Source organism: Toxotes jaculatrix, chromosome 16 (assembly GCF_017976425.1).
Source record: "Toxotes jaculatrix isolate fToxJac2 chromosome 16, fToxJac2.pri, whole genome shotgun sequence".
Classification (NCBI taxonomy): Eukaryota; Metazoa; Chordata; class Actinopteri; family Toxotidae; genus Toxotes; species Toxotes jaculatrix.
In genome coordinates, this window is record NC_054409.1 from 14698136 (window position 1) to 14721707 (window position 23572).

Genomic DNA, 23572 nt, shown 5'->3' on the forward strand with positions numbered 1-23572 from the left:
CCGCGGTGCTGAAAGTTACTTCATGATGGACTGCCCTTCAGCACCATGGACATCTCCGCTTTCAGCATTCTCATTCAAAAAATACACATTCACCAAAATACGTCATAAAATACTATATTTACATATTTAAAACTCGCTTCCTACTTGTTTAGTTTTTTTCGTTCATCTGATGTTCAGATGAGCTGTGTATATAAATTGAGAAAGAGAGAGAGAGGTAACTTTACGACTCCAATGCAGCTGAAGCAGTGAAAGCCTTCAGAGCACACGGTGCAGTTACGACTAAAATCCCACCACAAATACAAAAACATAACTCCAATATCGCCTAACAGCCCTAAGACTAAATTTGTTGCTGCTGCAACGCCTGGACGTGTGGATGATTGGGTTTCAGGCTTTGGTTTATGCCTCCACAGCTGCTCAATCTCGGGCAGTTGGCTGTATTTCCTCAGGGTGATATAACTCTTCTACTCCATTAATAACGCAGCCACCAGCGGTCACATCAATCTGTGGCTGCAGACACAGGCCCCGGTCATATAGGTGATACAGGCCTGCACGGTCACATGGTTAGCGGCCAATGAGCTGAGCGTAATCAGCACCTTGTAAATCAGTCGGTTGCAGTGGGGAAGGTGTGTTTCCTATGAAGTCAGTAAATGGGAAACCAGTCAGGAATTTATGAACAGGCTTGGCTGATGTGTGTTGTGTGAAAAAGCTAAATTACACCACCCAGTGAGCATGGCAGTATCTCAAAGTGCCGAGATGTATCAGTGAAGTGACATTTAACAAAATTAATAAGGAGAAAATCAACCTTCAGTGTGTTTCTACTTTACTTTTATTTTAAAAATCTTTTATTCTGTTTTTGGCTACAGTTTCAGAAATAAGTAAAGTATCTTTTATTAAAAGCCCAGCTCTTTTCGAGGTGTAAAAGTGTAAGTAGATTCTTAAAATTGGGAAAAAAAAAAAAAAAAGAAAGCAATCATTCTGTAGTTTCTGTTGATCCTGATGAAATGAGGCTGGGCTTCACATCTCATGGTTGCAACCTTTTCATGACGTCGAGCCAGTTGTTTTGGTCCTTTCTGCCCAATCGCAGGCTCCTCTCACATTCTACCGGAGCCGAAATGGGTCTATTCATGCAGCGGCTCTGTCCTCCCGTAAGTACCATAACGCCCTTCGTCGGGTGCTCTGTGGTACCCGACTGCTGCTTTAAACAGCAGCACTGACATGGAAACCCCTTTGCAGCTGCAGAACGATTTCTATCCAGAGCAGCAGTTCCAGCACTGTAAGTACCAGCACTACTGCGGGCGGGAGGATCGGCTCAGCAAGCAGCACGACCAATGCTGCACCTGCAATAACTGCACCTGTGATGCGAGAAAAAGCCTCGTCTTTCGCGGGACGTCGCCGACCACTGTGGGAACTTTAAGGACACCTTCGGAAACGTCTTCGAGGCAAGGTTGCCAGTACAGCGTCTGCGAGTTCACACCCTCTAGTCATGGTAGTTCATCCAGACATCATCATCCTCACCATCAGCAGCAGCATTGCCGTGATCGGCAGCGGGGCAGCCTGGGCAGCAGCCACAAAGACAGTAACTCCTACAATGAAATAGCCATGAGCAGCTGCAGATACAACGGCGGCGTAATGCGGCCGCTGAGCAACTTGAGCTCGTCCCGCAGAAACATACACGAGTTTGATTCCGAGTCCCAGCCTTTACAGCCCATCTCAGCCGCAGATGCGTCGGACACTCTAGTATCCAAGCCGGAGAATAATTCCACCACCCTGATGCCTTACGCATCGGGAGACGGAGGGGGAGGCTGCAGCCACAGCGGCGGTAAATCGGGTAAAAAGAAGAACCAGAACATTGGGGAAAAGCTCGGGCACAGGAGGGCCCTGTTTGAGAAGAGGAAGCGGCTCAGCGACTATGCTTTAATCTTTGGGATGTTTGGGATCGTTGTTATGGTTATAGAGACTGAACTCTCATGGGGAGCCTATGGAAAGGTGCGTATTTACTCAGAGCCGTGCAGTCCCGTCTAGACTCGAGTTAATTTAGTGACATGTGTCTGAAGGGAGCAAAGCGTTTAAATTGAACAACTCCCAAAAAAAAAGGGGGAAAAAAAGTGTTATAGAAAAGCAGTCACTTGAGCAGCAGAAGTGTGGGCTCAGTATGAAGTATCCCATGTAGTCACATTTCCTGTCACATGCAGGCCAAAAGGCCCAGTGCCGTCCAACCATGAAGGGGAACCCCTTAATACAAGAAGATATCTTGTCAGTATTTGTTGCAGTTCACATTAAGAAGCTGAATTTTGACATACTTTTAATATATAATGTTACATGTGACAGCTGGTTTACCATGTAAGAATGTGATTTTATGTCATGATGCCTTGTGTGTTTTGTTTGGCTTTAGTGTTGTTGCTCTTTTCCAGGAGTCCCTGTATTCATTAGCTCTAAAATGCCTGATAAGCCTTTCTACAATCATTCTCCTGGGGCTGATTATCATATACCATGCGAGAGAGATACAGGTAATGTTGAAATCTTCTTCTTATTCTTTAACTGATGTTGACGGGTCACCAGTCTATGTCTCGTCACGTTTAATAAATAATGAAAAAGTGCACTTTATAGGATGTGTCATATTGGTTTGGTAGACAGTAAGTTTTGCAGAGAAATTCCTTCAAGTATTTGCAGGTTAGAAACGATGTTCTTACCAGTATATTTGTGTAAGAAGTGAAGTTCTAGATATGAGTTTCTCTGTTGCATGTGACAATGTGATTATGCAATGAGTTTTATATTTGAACAGCTTTATTTATTTATTTATTTTCATTGAGCTAAAGATAAAAATGCCTCATGCTTATTCTATATGGTCTAAATAACATTGTTATCGCATAAATGACAGTAGAGGTTTTTGCACTGTTGACTGTAGTGGTGGCCTGATCATCTCCTGAAGCCACATTAATGGTCTCATCATATATTTTAAGAATATTTAGGGACTCCTCACTGTGTTCAATGGATGAATATAGATTGTCAGCCTCTCCTGAGATGTTCCAACTCTTGGACAGTTTTATGACCCCGTCTCAGAGCATGGTTGCATTACTTACAGTTCTTCCTGCGCCTCAGCACTTGTGTCTTTGTTAAAACAGCCACAAAATTAATAGCGCCACTTTCTGCAGGTTGGACGTATGTTTGGCAGAAAGCTTTCATGTGTCTAAGACTCTCTTTTCTTTTCCTAATTAAATCAGCTTAAAAGGAAAACTTGAAGAGAAACACAGCTCAAGCATTTTTATGAATCTCAAATGATGCCGTGTTTAATCATGTTAATGGATTTTCTTACTTTTAAACCAGAGGGTGATAAAAAAAAAAAAAAAAAAACGCCTTTAGCTAAATTGTATGGGCTGAATCCATCTGAGTCCATCTTAATTCTTTACTCTATCAAGTTTTAGATTCAAGATGTAGAATAGGTTTTTGAAAAACACAAAAAAAATATCACATTTGGATAAAAGATTAGGCTCTTATCTCTTGCATTAAAGGGTTGCATTAGTTACAGTACTCATCAGCCTTGTTGGTATATTTAGGACTTAACAAGTCCCAGGGGAGTATCAGTCACTGAAATAGCCCAACAGTAAAACATGTCGCCCCCTTCAGATGTCTCATTGTAAACCTTTTTTTTTATGAGGGATGATAGAAATGCACAGGCATCGTTACCATATTTCAATGCATAACAAAAGCGTTTTCATTTCCCTTGCAGACAGCTCCAGTGTAGCTGTTTATAAATTAAAAAGCATACCGAACGTTTGCATGAGAGTATCATATTCATTCTTCCCTCCCCCGGCCTCCGCACCTTTTACTCTAATCCCGTGTAAATTATTCAATTCACAAACTGAGCTTTTTCACATCTTGCGTGTACGAACTTTCCTTGATGCTAAATAATGTAGTGATTTAGTTGTGACTAACTATATTGAAAAGGCACATTCCTCATCACAGCAGGTTTCATTTGGTGAGTTTTATAACAGACTGTGTTCCTTCAGCCGTACATTCATGGTCCCTGTTCAAAAATAAACCAGTTAATTGCTTAAGCACTGAATTGTGCTACATAATTTTGGTCACTGTTGATGGTAAATTCTTATGTTGTGACACAAAAACACTGGCGATGATAACCCAGTTTTACAAAGCTTGAATCGTCTATTTCACCCATTAAAAATGGCTGTGAAGCAGCATCTTCTCCTTCATTACAGGTGAGCTGAAAAGCTCATTTTAGCTCTAAAACAAGCTTTTTCTTTCCATTCCTTTCATTGCCAGTAGCTGCAGATTTGCACCACAGGAAGGCTGTTCAAGCCTCTTTGATCCACACTCCTCTGACAGTCACGTCAATATTCCAAACATTTTTCACCCCGGATAGCTCGCTCTTCACGATAAAGACATTTCCTCCTTTGTTGACCTAGAAAACCAATTGTTTGACTCAGAGTTGATTACTGCAATGCACTTTTCAGCACATATCCACAATTATATATACATTTTATTCAAATGTGGAAGCCTGATTGCCTAAATGAATCAGAAAACATCAGCACGTCACTGCAGTCTTACTCATTCCCTACTGCTGCTTCTCTCTAAAGTTGATTATAAGGTCGGTCTTCTGATTCATCAAGTCCTGTGGAACAAACTATCAGCCAGTTCCTGGAAAATGACTCTTTCTTACTATTTAAATCGCGTTCATAGTGTTTATACTTCAACTTCCACCACACCAGCTGCTCCTTTCCTTCCCTGCCTGAGGGGCTTTTGTGCCTGTTGTTGCTAGTTTGTCATTACTTGGTTCTTGCAGACTGACATATGCGCTTGCGCACATACACACAGATGAATTAATTCTAAATCTGTCTTGCTAATGACATACATGCACACACAGAGGCGCTGAGGTGTGTGTGTGTGTTCCCTTTGCATTTTCGTTTGAAGCTTAATCCAGGCTTTGTGACAAACTAATCTAGAGATCTGATCTCATGTGGTTTGTCACAAATTTTGTTTGACCTTGAGATGGGATGTGTTAAATTTAAAGACCAGATTTTAGCCTCAAAACTTGAAATATCACACAGTGTCAGGTTGATGCAGGGACTGAATGAAGACTGAAATTAAACCCCATAGATGAAAAGTTTAATTTAAGATTCACACTTTTGTCTGTGGTAATGAGACATGTCAGGTGAAAATATCCATCACGAGTTTCCCAGAGCCCAATGTGACAGATGTCTCGCTTTGACCTATAAACAGTTCAAAACCTAAAGATATTCCATTCACAGTGATATAAAACAGAGAAAAGCAGCAAATCCTAACAAAGCTAATCCTTGGAGAAGCTGGAACAAGAGAGTGTGACATTTTAACGTAAATATCAGAATTATTATCCATGAACTCTCTGTCAAATAACAGAGCGATTAATCATTTAATTAATAAATTGTTCCATCGCTGTTGTTTATGAAACCTTCCCTGTCTGGCAAACACTGTTTTCCAGCCTCCACGCCCCCAGTTTGTAACATGTTTTTTTTTTTTTTTATAATGCCACTACCAACAATTATTGTCATTATGAATTAATCTGTTGATTAATTTCTCAATCAATCCATTAATTAATTGTTTTGTAAAACATGAGAAAATAGTGAGTAATGCCCATCACAATTACCCAGAGTTCAAAGTGACGTAGTTGTTTTGCCCAACCAATGGTCTAAACTTCAAAATTAATCACTTCTTAAAACAGTTGCTAATTAATTTTCAAATAACTGTCAATGAAGTTCAGATTTTATATACTGTTGGACAGGTTTATCTTTTATACTGCATCATGTTTTAAACAGTCTTCATGTTTTGAACATAATCTTATCACAGAAATGAAATGGAGTAAAAAGTACATTTCCCTCAGAAATATAGTGAAGTACAAGTAGAAAGTGTCATGAAATGGAAACTCTCAAGTCAAGTGGAAATTCCTCGCATCTGAACTGAAGCACAGTACTTGAGTTTGTGCATTTACTGTAGTTTCTTTCTGCCATGTAGAAATTGGTGGAATGTCCCTTGAAACTGTGGCTTTCTGACATGAAATTTTACTTTAACAAAACACAATGACTGTTTTGACTCCAAAGTTATTTATCACCTGAAAGAAACATTGCACCAAAGATACTTTTAACTCTCTGTCTTGTGTTGTGTGATTTGTTTTTGTTATGGCTCCAAATGAGACTAAACTGCTTGTGATATTCGTGGAGCGTTTTCTGAAGTGCACTTTTCCATGTTGGAAAATGTTTCTCCTGCAGTGAAATAGATTATGCATGCACATCCATGTGTACTCACAGATGCCTGTCAGATATGGAGGCATAAGTCAAGATGATGAAATATTTCCCCACCACTTCTAGCTCCTTAAAACTGATTTAGTTGTCAAACGTGGTAAAGACTGTGCCCTCTCGTTCTTATAGGGTATAACAACAGGACATTTTTTTGTCCTCAGTGACTGAAAACTCAAAAAGGTCAGGTCAGACAGGAAAGATGTTGGACACTAGCTGTCATTTGAATTGTTGAGGGACACATCTGCTGTGCTGCAATGGCAGTGATGGGTGACCTACAGAGTCAAGTGCATTAACAGTTAGAGACAATGTGTCCATGTTTTGTTAAATGTCCTTAGATTTTTACCTGCATCTGCAATTAGGAGACATAATGTTAATGTTTGATCCTCCTTTTTATATCCTGATGTTGTTCAGAAATCTGAAGCACACATCTTTTCCTAGTTCTGACATGTTTCCGGCCTGATTTAGTCCCAGTAATGTCTTTTGTTGACAGCTGGCGATCCGCCCGAGGAATTTTGAGACTTTTCAGTGTAGCTGAGTTTGCTGTGTTGGCAGGCAGCGACTTACTGTGCAGTACGAGTGGAAATGGAGAGGTTAGAGTCTGAGGCACCTTCCTGACTTTGATTTGTCATTGTCAAACTCTGATATGAGCCACGAGCTGGGAGCATCTTCCTGCTCTCGCTGCAGAGATGGTTGATGAGTTCACCTTTTTCCTAAGCAGACAGAAACTGACATTTTGAACGTTTTCTCTTCCTCTCACATCAAAGGCTTTTTTGCCGAAGGGCATTTGTGTTAAGGCCATTGCTATATCGCTGTACCTTGTGATGACAGTTCCGCTGAGTTTTCTTAAACTAATGCAAAACGCTTTGGGGGCTGTTCTGTCTTTGATGTGTACTTTTGTGATAAAAGTCAGCGCTGATGTTTCACAGTCGCACAGTATTACATTTTACAATCTGCAGAAAAGATAAAATAACAACACATCGCTCCAAACTGTGCCAGCGCATCCTGCCAAAGCCAAACTTGGCCGTGCTTGTCAGACCACCCTTGGGTGGTGTGCATGTGTCAGAGATATGGTGTAACTGCAGGAGACGCTCTGCATTTCTCACAGTGAAATCTGTCCTCTACCCGAGACTCCAGACTGGAGTCAGATAACCACCACTGGCCGGCGACCTCAGTGTTTTCACTGGACATACAGGCTTTCAAGGGCAGAGACACTCAGCCTCCCAAAGAGTTGAGAATCCTAAAGATTATTTATTGATGGCATTTACTAAATTGTGCTCTGCACGTGGCTTTAAATGTGCAGATGACTTTAGATTATTAATGTGTGAGATGTGGCGACAACAGCAACAATCTAAAGAAAGATTTATACGTGCTTTTACTTTGGCTCAGAGAGGTTTTACTTTGCTAGAACAGGAAAATGTGTATGCAAATGTGAAACTTAATTTCAGAAACAAAAGCAAAATGAATCCGCAACAGCTTCAGATTTACTCAGCAAAGTGGCCTCTTAGTGGCTCACTTTGATATCATAAATAAAGCATTGCATTAATGTCTAATTGGGCTGAACCTCTCAACCTAATTCACTAATGAGATTGAGCGATTTCATTCTCAGTGACAAGATATATGTTCCCATCTCCGCATTACACAGATTAAATATTGAGCTGGACTCCATTAGTTATATTGAGTGTAGTGAAACCAGTAACCAACCCAGCTAACGTCGCAGGTGAGCTCCTCGGAGACTGCGCAGCGTAGACACAGGACAGCGGGCAGGCGGGGAATGATCTCAGGACAAATTCAGCTGTACTGTCTCTCAACCTGACATGAATGAAACTTTCCCATGATGAGCAAAGGACATGTACTCTTAGTGATTAGACCACCTTTTATATCCATCTGAAAACAAGCTGTATGTCTGAGAGAAGGCAGTGGCATCTGGATTTGTCCTCATATAGAGAGATTATTTGTTCTCTGAGATCTGTCGCACAATGCAGGAGTTTAACATGTGTTTCTCTTGTACTTGCTCTTGTCTGGAAAGAAACAATGTCCCTGCTGTTGAACTGTTTAAATGTAATTTCTAGTTGCGTGGCTTTAGGAGTTGGAACATCGCAGCTCTTGGTTGATCTGCCATGAAATTCTGTGCAGAAATTCATGTTCCCCAGATGATTGAGGCTCACTTACTTTGCTGATCCCCTGACTTTTCCTCTGGCTATGCTGTGAGCAACACAGGTGAAATTCCACTAACCACCACTCTGCTGAGATGCGGGCAGAAAATCTCAGACACATGTCTCAAAACTTGGACAGTTAAGTGAGAAAATGTGTTTATTGTAATTTGGATGAACTGTCCCTCTGAGCGACTAACTCATCATACAGATTAGCAGCATTTGTCAGCTCCCTTTACACTCTTACACTTTATTTATTGTTTGTCCTCCTTGCCTCAGTCAAAGTCAGTATTACAGTTTTGGAAGAGCTTACCTTATGATTAAGGTATCATTTTATTTTTGGCTTTGCCTGTGTGCAGACAATTTCTTGATTTGTATATGCACTAAAATATAATGAAACAATTGCTCACAAAAATTTAATTGGTGCACAGATAATTCAGCCCTTTTACGACTCTGTTAGCCGCTTTTAAAAACTCACATATCAAAAGTGCTGGTCGCCAGACTGCAGACCTCTAAGTTGCTGTCAACCTTTGTGGACATGTATTTAACTGTTATTAAGTTTGTGCCATTTAAAAATCCAATTTCTTGCTGTGTTTAAATTGTCAGCCTCCTGTAACTAATTTAAAAGTTTCCTGGCTCATCAGCTGTCCGTTTTACTTCCCTGACTCTCAGTGTCTTCCTCTGTAGCACATTCTGACATGATGTAAACCACACAGTTTAATGTTTTTCCACTGGAGACGTGGTTTCTTCCACCTCTCTGTCATAACTGCCGGTTCTGCTGCTAGCATGGAATATTTGATGCTCTGAGGTAAAGGGCCCTTGAGTATTGTATTTCAGGTCATCCATTACCATAATTGCTTTTACCCATCAAGTAGGCTTTCCTTATGCAACCAGCGTTTAAATGTTTAATTACATTGTTTTGAGGTAACAAACTTTGTAACTGCTTTTGACCGGACGGGTTTGTTGTTTAAAATGTAAAATTAAACCACAGCTTGTTCTGTGTGCAAACAATAGATTTAGCTGCTTTCAGAGCCCTAAGTTCTGTAAGTAAGAAACCGTGGCAGAGTGGAGTCACAGCTTGCGTTTCCGTGTCTACATTACACTCAGTTGGAAAGCTGAACAAGAAGAGCTGTGGTTAGAGTTACACACTTCTCTGACAGATGTCAGTTTGTTAAAAGGGCTCAGTGTCGCTCATTTGATATGAACAACTGCCTCTGAAAATTTAATTCATGTGGTTCCTGTGTTTGGGGGAAACTTTGATTGTAGCTTTTAAATAAATATAAATGAGCTACAGAGGCTTTGTGGGGCAGTTGTGCTGTTTGTTCAGAGGACATGTGTTAGCTGTGGTGTGTTTTGTTGCTGTTGTTCTGTGCCAGCTTGTTGACAAGTGATGTTTCTTGTACAGTAGCTGCTGGACATATAATTGGTTCAGAGGCTCTAATAAGAGTGCAGTGTTTGCTGTTGTGGGTTGAGTGGAGTTGGTAGTGTCAGAGCGCCTTTAAAGCTGTCAATCTGTAGTATGTGGAGCATTCATGTACGTCTGTGAGAAAAGTGGCAAAGCTCAGTATTATTGATTTTGCTGTGTTCTTTCTTTGTCCTTGAGTCGAACATGGTGAGCAGGAGCTTTCTTTTCAACGCAAGAAAAATGACTATTTCAGCAACTCCATTTTATGTAACATATCAGCGCTAAATTTACAATCTGGGTCACAGATCCCATTAGCCCTCCAGGATTGGGACAGTTTTTTTACTTCTATAATGAGAAATTCCAAATTAAACTAAATGGAGACTGGTTGGCAAGATGCCGAGTCGTGATGTGTGCCTCCAGTGTGTGCTGAGCGTTTAATTTCGCATAGAATTAAAACTGATGTTTGACTGATATTTCAGACTTAAACAGCTGAGGAACTGCATGAAAATGATTTGAGTGTGGAGGGGGCTGAACCTTATGTTTGACTTTTTAAAACCAGTCCTTCCTCAGGGTCATTTATATTTGATTTGGACTTTGCCTTTGACATAGAAACAAATGCAGCATCCACCATCATAATTCCTCAGCTTAAACCCCAATTCAAGCTAAGCTATTGCAATTTCCAAAGTTATGAAAAACTTGATAAACAAATGGTGCTTTTTGTTTACCAAGAATTCCCACTGCTTTCTATTTTTGAACCAAGAGCTACTGCTCAAACAGTTATTATCACTGTTACTGAATAAGTGAAAGGGTCACAAGCGAGGGGCTTCATGTCTGTAATATTTTTTTTGCTTAGCTCTATGTGATGCATGTAACTTTACTGTAGTTCTGTTGTGATGCAGAATAAAGTGAAGGCAGCTGTTGACTACCTCTGTACAGAGATAATGTTCAAACACTATTTACTATAAACACCTATAGTATAGCTGCTGTTTTTCAAAACTGACAAACTGGCCCAACTAGAAAATAAAGTCCTGATACAGAGACATAATTGTTCATGTGGCAAAATGTACTTTATGAGTCTTTTCTTACTGTAAATCCTGCAAGAAAATGATGAAATAAAATATAAATCTGCAGCATGAAAAATTTAAAGGCCCTCTCTTGCACTCCCAAAAATTTCAGGCCATCCTTTGAGCAAAAAGAAAAAAAGAAGAAAACTCTCCCCCGTTTCCTTTACACCTCTGCCCCTGATCATTTCTACAGTCCCTAAACTTAAAATGTATATTAAAGTCTTCCTCCTTCGTCTTTTTGGGAAATGCAGTCAGGTATCTGTGGAGCTTACCAAAGTCACTGAAAATCCCAAATGCACACTTTAAGGATGAGCTGAGCTGACAGATGAACTGACCTGAGCACAATCCTGTTCGCAGCGATTCTAAAGTGTAAGCAAAAAACATTGCATGTGCAAATTTTCATTTTAAACCATGAGAAGTCACGGGACTTCATATAAATCATAAGGTATAGCCTATTAGGGAGGTTTGGGACAAAATGTAATCATGTGCACTTTTTCTTTTCTCTCCCTTTAGAAAGGCTTCTGTGCTTGTGGCAAAAAAAAAAAAAAAAACAGCTACTGGGAAACCTCACTCGTATTTGCTGACAGCAACATTTTGTGAAATATCTAATGCCAGTTGTGATGGCCTGTACACAGGCAGAGGACATCGAGGTGATTGAGTGGAAAGAACAGGGCCAGCTGTGGAGGAATATCAGTGTGGTGTGTCAGATAGAGGAATTATTTGACAAATGTAGGGGAAGCTAATACAGTTTGATAGTATTTAATCTGCAACCCGTGGCCGGTAAATATGAAACTCTGTGAGAGGAATAAGATTGAGATAGTGTATCTACAGCTATAAGCATGATCAGGGATCACTGTGAATGAGCTGCCGCTGGTGGTCATGGGCTTAGCCATTAGTTCAGGGTGAATACACTGAGCAGTGAATCTTCTGACCGAAGATAACTGTAAATTGGATTGAAAGTGATGAAGAGGAGGGAGGGGAAGAACACGAGGAGGGAGCAGCAGCAGCAGAGGTGACCATGTGAGGAGGCTACAGTATATGACAGAAGACAGGGTGGAGAAGAGTGATGAGGGGTGTTGGAATCCACCCACACTGAAATCCCCAGTGAAATGGCCTACCTTCTGGTCGGGGTGGTCAGGCGATTGGAATCTAATGCTAATGTGGAGGCGGCAGATGTTCTCATTAGTATAATGCTTTGAAGTTGAAAATGCTACTGCATGCTGCTAATGTAACTCTTATTTTTTTATTCAGGGAGTCTGAAAGCAGCAAGAGAAACCGAGCAAGGGGCCCATGTATGGCATAAATGTGGACACAGAATTACTGAATTATTCTGAGTAGATCTGAGGCTAGTTATTATCATTATCCATTAATCTGCCACTTCATCATTTAACCTATGAGATGTGAAATGAATAATTGATTATCAAGTAAAAAGTTGCAAATTATTTTTGAGCTGATCAGATCAACTAATCGATGAATCGGCAAGAAAACCACCTGAAAACACATAAAACACCATGATATTCTTTGGAAGATATAATCTGAAAATCAATCGTATGATATTTCAGTCTTACAACCTTAATCAGATGCCCTTGAACATATCATGGGTCATTTTTGGCCTTTAAAGAGCACACCATCCTCCCCTTATCATATCAGTTATGAGTTATTATCTTGGGCTGCATATCTGCACATCCTCCAAATGTTGTTCTGAGCACAGTTGCTCGGAAAAATATCAAAAATGTGCTTTAATGACTCAAGGCTATTTGTGACTTATTGTTTAATGGGTTTAATGATTTCCTGGGTCTTGCTGTGTCACTATGATGAAAATGTTAGTTGGCTTTTACCCTCTATCAGCCTCACTGTGCCCTTTCCTTGCAGTTATTTATGGTGGACAACGCAGCTGATGACTGGAGGATAGCCATGACATATGAGCGCATCTTCTTCATCTGCCTGGAGATCCTAGTGTGCGCCATCCACCCCATCCCAGGGAACTACACATTCACCTGGACGGCACGCCTGGCCTACTCCTATGTGCCATCCAAGACGGATGCGGATGTGGACATCATCTTGTCCATCCCCATGTTCCTGCGGCTGTACCTCATCGCTCGTGTCATGCTGCTGCACAGCAAGCTCTTCACGGACGCATCATCCCGCAGCATCGGTGCACTCAACAAGATTAACTTCAACACACGCTTTGTGATGAAGACCCTCATGACCATCTGTCCTGGCACTGTGCTGCTGGTCTTCACCATCTCGCTGTGGATCATTGCTGCATGGACTGTGAGAGCTTGCGAGAGGTGCCTGGATCAGTTTCTCACGCTATGCTGCGCTGCTCAGCATGAAACATAGATAAGGCATAAAAATAGATAATGTACACAGTTCTAAGCTCAGTCTGTGCCTGAGCATCAAGATAGGAAGATTTACATATGGTGTAAGAAAAGATTATAGCCCTACAGCATTCTTACATTTAATCTTATATACTTCATTGGATCAAATCTTTTTTTTTTTTTTTTACTTGAAAATTAGTCATTAGGAGAAGCTGGAGTGCATCAGTTTCTGCAGTTGCATGAAGGTTGGTCAACCTATTGCATTTATTATTTATTGCAGGTACCATGACAACCAGGACATAACCAGCAACTTTCTAGGAGCCATGTGGTTGATCTCAATCACATTTCTTACCATTGGATATGGGGATATGGTCCCAAACACATACTGTGGGAAAGGAGTCTGCCTCCTGACTGGCATTATGGTGAGAAAGCAGAGAGAAGCAGACTGAGTGCTTCAGTGTTCTTCTTTGACAGTTTGTGAAAGTGTTGAGGGACTGAAAGTAGTGAAATAAGTGAAAGTGAAATAAGTGAAAATCTACATTGTACATTTGCACCTGCCCATTCTTTTTTTTTTTTCACAGGGTGCTGGCTGTACTGCTTTGGTGGTGGCTGTGGTGGCAAAGAAACTGGAATTAACCAAAGCTGAAAAACATGTCCACAATTTTATGATGGACACCCAGCTAACAAAAAGAGTAAGTCAACACTCTACATTCAGTTATTAGACATCACAGATATTTCATCTGTCTCCATTTTTGACCAAATGTCTCCTGTTTTTTTTTGGACGCCTTAGGTGAAAAACACAGCTGCGAATGTTCTCAGGGAGACGTGGCTCATCTACAAGAACACCAAACTGGTGAGGAAGATGGACCACGCCAGAGTCAGGAAGCACCAGAGGAAATTTCTCCAAGCCATTCACCAGTAGGTACCATGCTATTAACCCTGACCTCACCACTCATGTGTTTATATGGATTCACCAGTGCAGCACAAACCTGAAATCTGAATTGTTTGACACCTGTAGCAAAAATATGTGCTCATATTACCAAAGGATCTTGTATATCATGACCATGTTTCACCTGACGTGACTAACTTTGAATCTGCAGATGTGGTAAAGCGCTGGCTTTTTGAATCTGCGTCATAAAGACTGGTAAAATAAGTAAGGAACTAAGTGTATGTAAAGAGTATTGATTGATGAACTAGAGGTTCTTTTAATATATTTATTTTACAAAACAGTAGGAATTGTCGGTATGAAAAAGACATATTTCATCTGTGTAAAATGGTATGTCCTCTGAATGAGATTTGGAAAACTTAGCATTTTCCCAGAGAAAAGACTGTAGAGATTGTCAGTCTTTCAGCAGCCTCAGTTTTACAGAAGTATTCCTGAAAAATGAAAAAAAAAAAAAAAAAAAAAAAGAATTTTACCTCAAAATATTTTCGAGTTACTGAATTCACAGCAGTATATTGATCTCTCTCTCTCTCTCTCTCTCTCTCTCTCTCTCTCTCTCTCTCTCTCTCTCTCTCTCTCTCCCTCTCTCTCCCTCTCTCTCTCACTTTTTGCTGTCGGATTGGCTCTTGTGTGTCTCTTTCGCTGTGAGTCAGATGTCAGGCTGACCTCAGGGCTGATACATCTGGGTTTCTACTTTTCTAGCGCCCGGTCAGACACTCACCTGTCAGATAGTCTTTGAGTGGGTCCCCAAGGACCCCCAAAGTGCTATCTACCTCCAAAACCTCACTCTATTTTTTCTTCAGCCTACAGTGCTTACATCTAATCTAATTTGTGGCATGTTTCAGTAACTGGACCTCAGCTCAGTGCTTTATTAAAATAAATCACTAGATGTACAATAACTTTGTTATTATGTAGCTTTACGCTCAAGTAAAATGTCCCTTTTTTGTATGTTTATTTACTTTCTGTGGTTTCATGTAAATGGGTCTTTGTGGTCTCCTGTGTACAACTTTGATTTGCTCATGAATCTTTTGCACATATATTTGTGTTTTAAAGACAGTGGGATGTTTAATTACAAGGCAGAGAATCACACACAAACTGTCTGCTGCTGCAACCCACATCCAAATTTGTGCCATTTAATAGCCTTTTGTCATGGTTGCTTTGTTGAGTCATTATGTCCTTGCTGTCGCATTCAGGCGATTTGCAGCGGTGATGACAACGTCTCATGTCCACCTCCTGTTCTCTAGGACAGCCTAATAATGGAAATCCCTCTGAGCTAAAGCTAAATCTATAAAGAACCAGATTTGGAGGGAAAAAGTCACGTCCAGCTCTGTGTGCAAGGACAGCTACTCAGCATGGTGGCAACATCGTCCCGTCACACCTTAATGTTATAAAGATTTTTTTTTTTTTTTCATGAGTTAGTGTGTTTGACAGGCCTTATCTGAGAGAATTTTAAGTGTTGCCTGTAGCCTATGTGCAGGGTGTGTTACACAAACTCTGGATTGAGATGAATGTAGGACAGGAAGTGGCTTGACAGCGAGGAGATCATTCAAGTGGAGGGTTGGAAAAGACCTACAGCTGTCCTTGACCTGTCATGAGGCGATAGCAAACATCAAATCAGATATCACTGGGCCTGTTTCCTCCGGTCAAAGCTACAAGGCAGTGTGGAAAACTCACTCAGACATCACCATCGGTCACAGTAAAGGATGTGAGGTGTAAACAGCTGTTAAATGGGACCATAGATGCTTTGAGGCACTGTCTGTGTTGGGGAATGTTTACAGACGTTAACAGGAAGGCTGTACTGTATTTCTGATAACCAGCCCTCATGTGGCAAAAACGGATTAGACTTAGAGAGCGAGCTAAGCTGCATCTACAAGAAACAGCCCAAACACAGAGAGATAACATACTGGTTGCAGAAAGTAAGTAAGTAAGTCAAGCAAAAATTGTTGCTGCTGTTCAGAGGTGAGGTGACAGTGCAGAGATGAGGGTTACAGCAGCCAGACTTGAGCAAACAGATTTTGCCATCTGAATATGTTTATCTGATGTTGTAATAATTCATTTGTCTACTTCATGTTTCCTTTTTTTCCTGTTTGTGTCGACACAATGCAATAGAGCTCGAAAGTAAGTCTTCGCCTCACATGTAGATACAGACCTGTTGTGTGCATGCTAACGAGAGCTTGTCCTTGAACCCAATAATGTGACTAAAAAAAATTACACTCCCTCATTTGATAAGTGAAATTCATGCCACACAAAAATGAAGTTTTGATAGTGACTGAATTGTGTCACATGACACAATCACAATGTTACCAGATCAGTTAACTTTAGCTGCAATAGAGTTTAGTTTTATTTATTTATTATTTTTATTAGTCTGTTTACCTGAGTAGAATGTCAATTTGATAAAACACACAGTGTCACATTCAACTTCAGCATTTTTGTTTTTCAATCAAACAGCTTTAAATAACCAGCACAAGCACCTTTTACACCTTATTATTGAGTAGACCATTGCTGCACATTGTAAACACACCCACGGATGCATATTAAGTGAATTTCAATTATCAGTGATGGAGGGTGTTTTTCTTTCCATTTCTGCATGGATGTGATGAGAATTTGATCTTTAATCAGAAAGCCACTGATTAAACTCCAATCAACTGTGCTTTCACGTACCGAAGGATGACGACTAGAGCTCTACAGGAGACAGACCTGCAGTAGCACAAGTATATAATTTATAATATCTCTCAAGTCATGTTATACAACTTAGAAGTCATGCTCATACAGATCAGGGCTCAGGGTCATCTTTCGGCGTGTGGAACCATTGTTACGCCTGTTACTACATTTGCAGCCACATTTCCTCCATTTCTCTGTTGGATGACACAGTGGCAAAGACGTTGATCCGGTGTTATCATGGCTGGTAAACAGCACAATAAGAAGGACACAGAGCTGTCATGCGTCGCTGCACCGAGAGGAATTAGCAGAGTTAGAGATAGACACAGTTGAAACACTCCTGGGGTTATCTGGATGGTGCATTTTACCACACCACGGGCAAGATGTTGCAGCATGTTTTAGGCCATAACAGCTGTTAAGCATCTTAGTACAGTTTGACTATCCCCTGTGGGAATGCTGTCCCTTTCCATCCACAAGGTTGAGGTGGGAATCATAGCGAGAATCTGGAGAGTGAGTGCTTGTTAGCTCAGAGATCAGAGGATCGGTGAAACAGAAAAGTGACCTGAGAGGAAGGTCAGGGTAAAGCCTCCGAGCAATCCCGTTTGTGCCTGAGTGGCTGCAACTGTTACTGAAAGCGTGAAGCTGTCAGGAGGGACAGACATAAAAAAAAAAAAAAAAGGCTGCTGAATGTTCACCCTGTCCATTACACTGAAGAAAAATTAGCATTTCCTTCCACAATGAGGTAAACAGAGGTCATGACAAAGAAAGCAAGTCAGGAAGGGTAAAAAATATGGCACTGCACTAACTGAGATTGCCTTAACAGATTTAGTGGGGTATTGAAAAGCTTAGCGTAGCCGTTTTCCCCTGATGAATAGCAAGCAGATTTAGAGTGCCCATTCAAAAGCAGAACTGCCCATAAGGAGTGATTGACTGAGGGAAACAGACACATAGAATATAAAAGACAGGGCAAGTAGGCTTCCTCGTCCTGACCTCGAGCTGCCCTGTGCTTCGACCCCATTTGACAGCTATTGGTCATCCAACTGTGAAATGTATAATTCTAACAGGTCTTACATCAACCGCAAAACCATTTAACATTGAATATCTATTAGCTTTCATCATTACAGATAGACTACCTCCTTCTTTTTTCTTTCTTTTAATAACGTGAATAAGAAAAGTGCTATTTTGCAATAGTATTCTGTACTTGTCTTCAGAGTCTGCTCTGTATGAAGCATTTCGGTCCTCAGTTGTCAGGACATCTTCCCTTGCCTGTAGTTTCCCTTAGTGACTCCTGTGGCACCCTCTGTTGGTCTAACCTATCATCTTCGCTCCACATCTGCCTGTCTTCAGGAAACAGAGAAATGATCCTGCATTGCATGAGAATGGGTGTATCTCAGCTAATTAGCAGACTCCCCAAGGGCCCCTTGAATCCCTTCTCGATCTTCATTACTGTTTGCCTTCGATTCAAACACAAGCTAATGATCACCTCGCACTCACACTGCACTCATGGCTCAGTTATTGTTTTTTTTATCTTTTTATCTTTATTATTATTTTATCCAAATCTGAAATGTAGGCAAACTTGCCATCATGATGTTTTTTGTGATTATGCCCAGTGTAATTTAGCGTGCAGAGGTGATTCGGGGGTGGGTGGGAGGGAGGCTATTTAATATCTTGAAACCACATGTGGTCGACACTCTACAATGCTGCACAGTTGCTGTTTTTGAACCCCCTGAGAGAATGAGTAGAACAGGCTTTAGAAGCCTAATTAAACAGGAGATGTGAATTATTTAAGCATGTTGTATGGAGTAGGTAAGTTATTTTATGCAGACTTTAGAAGTAGAATTTTTGTTTAAAAGAAAGGGTTATGTTGCAGGTAATTTTATCTCACAACTTAACTGTCACTGTAAAAACAATCCCATTTATGATCCTTTTTTTTAAACAAGCCTTAATTAAAAGAAAATTGTGAAGACCTTTTGGTTTTTCTCAATTCTGATGTCTCTGAAGGAAAACGGTTTATTTAAAACAGTGTTACTTAAGAAAAAAGGGAAAAGTTTAACAAAATCACCAAAGCAAATTCCTAGTAAAGTGAAACCTTTCATTTACATGGCAATAAACCTGATTCTGATTCTAACCAGAAGGAGAAATGTGAAGATACAACAGTGGGCCATTTTTTGGTGTTTTACAATCTGATATGTTATGTAGCTATATGACTTCATAATGTTATTTACCCTGCACAGGTGATCTCATATGACTCCTCCTCATTCCTTTAGTATGGTTGTATGCATTGGACGAGTAGGATGTAGAGCTGGTCTCATTCTCCTCAGTGGCAGCTCTCAGCTCTCCACCCTCCGTGGTCTCCTTTCCACTTGCATGCAGCTCAATCAAAGAGACTGACCCCTGCAATCCCTGCATTCTCTACACACATCTTGTGCATGTCCTAGGAGTGTTCTCCATGTGTATGCCTTTGTGTGTGCACAAATTTAAACATGATAAAAAACCTCTGATAGTGTTAATTTATTGGGTTCTGAATGGTCTTGTGTTCAGATTGAGAAGTGTTAAAATGGAGCAACGCAAGCTGAATGACCAAGCAAACTCACTAGTGGACCTTGCTAAGGTAAGCTAGACTAACAGTCTACTGCTGCATTGTACATTAGGATAGACAACTATCCTGATAAGTTTCTTTCCATTGTGTGATTGAATTCAATGCATGCTAGTTCACTCGCTGAATTAGTTGTTTTCTACTATAATCAAAGTCTACAGGTGTCAAATAAACAGACAGGCTTTTCAAAAGGTGATTAAAAACGAATCAGTGTGATGATTCTGGTTGACTGCGCTCACCTGAGCTTTGGATCCTTTGGGTATGAAACAATAACGTCATTTTTATTTTACAGTTCAATGAACTATTCCCAGGACATGTTCTCCTGCAAATTACTGAATGAGACTAACGAGAAACACACTCGTGTATGCAAAACCCTGTGCAGTTTTTCACTTTATGTATTCTCTGATATTTGTCTCCAGATGCACTAAACAGCAGTTGACAAACCATAGGGAAAGACCAGGCAGCGCGCCAGCCTGACACAGCAGAAACAGTAACCTGGGAAGGGAGACACATTGTGATCTGATGATTCAGCCAGAAGTAAAAGCAGAGAAAGGAAGAAGGCTTTGACATTCAAAAGTACACCACAGTCAAACTGGATTCAGGCCAGCATGTCATGAAAGGTATTAGTTAATATTGCCCAATCACCTCGTGCTGTAAAACAGTAGCTAGAGCTGGGATGTGACATTGGATAAGGTGGCTCATAGCCAGTGCCACTCAGCTGGCTCTTTAATCATTGTTATAAGAGTCTGAGTCCATGAGGGGGCAGTGTAGCTTCAGCCTCTTCATGCTCTCAGTGGAAAGATGGAGCTAAATAGAGCTGAACATATCACTGGCAGCTGCATTGCCATTGCAGTGCAATGTGAAATTCCTCAGATCACAGTGTATCCCCTCGACTCATTATCCCCTCTACTGTCCCGTATAAAATGTGTTTTTTCATTTAATGTGACTTAAGTGATGCAGCATTTGGTTGAACGTTGTTTCTCTCCACAGCATTTTCTCCATTTCTGCCATTCAGGGTGAATTACATATTCTCAAAATGCAAAAAATGTCTCACTCAAGCTCCTGTTCTCTGCCTCTCTCCTCTCTCTTTTTCTCTCCTTCTTTTGACCAGAAGTAGGTTGATAATGTCAATTTGTGGCTTTATCACACGGCTGAAGTGGATCTATAATAACCGCACATATTCTTGCTCCGTCAGTCGCATCCTCTATTTATGATATTTGTTTCTTTGCGGTGTACTTGGCGTCTTTTCTTGCTCTCTAGTATTTTATGCCATCACTATTTAACGCATTGTTGTTTCATTTCAGGATTTACAGATGAGGCCCAGACTTGGTTTAGTTAAGCTTCACATGTAGATATGAAAATTCTTAGTCAGATGAAGAATTACATGTGTAAAGATAATGTATCCATACATTCAAGTATTTGGTCACTATACCTGAACTGTTCAAATACTGAAATATATTAGATAAATGTTGATGTAAGTAATACAACACAGTGATACCCTTGTCTCCCGTAGCTGTCAGGTTGAGTGGCGTTATTGCTACTTTAGTCCTCACTGACGTACACACACAGTAAACAACCTATCCCATTATTCCCGCCTCAGATCAGAAGAGGACAAGGTAAGTGATGGATGGCATCGCCTCTAGGCTGCCAGGGATTATTAGTCCTCCGCTGAATAATGCCTCAGAAACCGCCCTCCAGCAGCAACACTCCCACTCCTCATCCTAAATGTGACAGAGATTTCTCAGTGTGTTGTTTACTATTTTTGAAGACTGAACCTTGGGAGCAGTGGTATTTCCATTTTAAGCAACTTTAAACTTGTATGCCACTAAATCTCAGAGGCAAACAATTTAGTTACTAGTTACCTTTCAGATTATACAGTTCCTCATACTCTTCATGTATCTCCTGATGTGTTGATTTTTTTAATGTTTGTGATAAACTGAAGGATTAGGTGTTCCTTGAGTGTTGAGAAAATTCCCCCATCAGCTAAATAAAAGCCTCTTAAATTAGTTGGAAAATTCACAGTCACAAAGCAAAACAGGGCTGTTTTTCTGAGCTCATGAAAAGATGGCTCTTTATAGATATGTGGATCTCACAGGACAGTGACACTGCAAACATGTGATTGTCCTATAGAGTATGATGCATTGCTGCAGGTTACATCACCCAACAGTATATAAAGTTGTTCAAATGAATTCAACCTTAAACATCTACAGCAGTAAAATGCAACACGCATTAATGGAGCGACATTTTTCTCCATTCTGCTTTTACTTTTAACACTTTTAAGTACATTTTGCTGATCATTCTTACATAATTTTACTTTCATACTAGTCAAAAATCTGAATGCTTCTTCCACCACTGCTTGGGAGTTTTAAAAAAAACATAGCAGCGACAGTGTATTTTTAAAGGTCTGTGAACAGATGGTTGATGCATCCAAAGAGCAAAAAGCATCATGCAAAGTCAGCAGGCACCTTTCCTGTCTCCTCAAGGTCATAGACTAATGTACTCTGGCCCACTTGGAAACGTGAACTCTCGTAAAGTGTTCATATAAAGTCAGCCCTTCTTTAGCTAACAGAAAATGTGCTGTTTCTCAAGGTTGCATCTACTTAGCATAAAAATAGCTTAACCCGATGTTCCTCTGGGCTTTTTTTTAAAAATGTGGAATAGACTTTTCTGCTTTCAATCTCTGCTTATCCAAAAGTGGAGGACAATGGGACAGTCTGCAGCCACCAGAATAGATAACATAGACTCCACAACCAGAATATAATAAAAGCATTTACCTCGACTTGTAAAATTTGATTCGTCAGGATGGCTGGGTTTTCCTGATGGTAATTTGAGGTTCACATTTTTTTCAGCTCTGTCTTTAACTTAATATGAGGCCTCAGCCGCCTGCCTTAGTCAAATAACATCTTCAATTCAGTTTTAGTGTTACTATCTCTCTGTTTTGGGCTTAGCAAGCAAATACTGGTTTAATGAAGAACAAAGTGAGAATTTTCAAACTGTAAATTTGGAAGATATTGACTATCTTATTCACAGATTATTTTCAGCTTAAATTTAGAATACATTTTACACAGTAAGATGTCTGTGGATTTTGTCCCACATCGTTCACACTGAAGTTGCTTGAGAAATTGATCTTTTTAAAGCCAATTTGAAGAGGAGGAACAATTGCCATGACCAATGATGTTTGAAACACATTGCAATGTGAATTTATTGAAAGAAAATGCATGTATCCTTTAATGATTTTTGTGGATTCTCTAAACTCTCTGTTCATTATTTTCATTTTTCTGCAGTCTGAGCAGGATGTGTTGAATGTTTAAATGTCAAGCTTCCAACTTCCTCTATTTCTCTTTCCTCTTCTTTTCAGAATGATTTGATAACTCAGAGCACTTTCAGCTGAACACTTACTGAAGTATTGAAGAAGAGTGTGTTTTTATGTGTAATCTGTTTTCTAATAACGGACACACAAAGTATTTTCAGGTTGTTCATCAAAATATAACAACAAATTGGAAAATGATCATGTTAAGTGTGTTTCCTTTCCCTTGTTCCAGACTCAGAATATCATGTATGACATGATATCGGACTTGAATGAGAGAGGAGAGGACATGGAGAAGAGGATTGCCTTGCTGGAGACAAAGCTTGAGACTCTACTGAGTAACTTGCAGGCTCTGCCAGGACTCATCAGCCAGGTCATCAGCCAGCAGCACAGGGACTTCCTGGAGGTGCAGCTCCAGCCTTATGACAAACACAGCCCTGAACGCTCACAGTCAGTGTCCCGACGGAGGTCGTCCTCCACAGCACCGCCCACCTCCTCCGAGAGCAGCTAGAGTCCAAGGGGAATGCCTCCACTGAAGACTTTTGCCATCATATGGCCAAGTTGCATTTATCGTAAAGCCTTATGGTTTCAATAAATATTATCCAAATTCTGATGACAGAATCCAAGATACTGAGGACAATGCATTTTAATGGATAACTTCATGCTGTTATTTGTTTTTTATTACCTCAAAAGATGTTGTTATCCTTGCTCTGGTGACAAGACCTCAAATAATGGCGCTTCCCTCAGTAAAAACTAAAAGGCCTATCGATGGGGCTATGATAAGAACTCTACTCCATCTCTATGCAGAGGTAGCCAGTTTTAGGTGGCAAGGTTACCAAGT

General features: G+C 40.4%; 1 protein-coding gene across 1 annotated transcript; it reads left to right on the top strand.

Moving 5' to 3' along the window:
* The first annotated feature begins 1215 nt into the window (after positions 1–1215).
* kcnn2 (potassium calcium-activated channel subfamily N member 2) lies at positions 1216–23242 on the top strand. The gene is made up of 8 exons (XM_041059409.1): positions 1216–1986; positions 2412–2507; positions 12779–13197; positions 13508–13649; positions 13809–13919; positions 14018–14145; positions 19370–19439; positions 22967–23242. The coding sequence occupies exons 1-8, from the start codon at positions 1216–1218 to the stop codon at positions 23240–23242; spliced, it is 2013 nt and encodes a 670-aa protein (XP_040915343.1).
* The last annotated feature ends 330 nt before the right edge of the window (positions 23243–23572 follow it).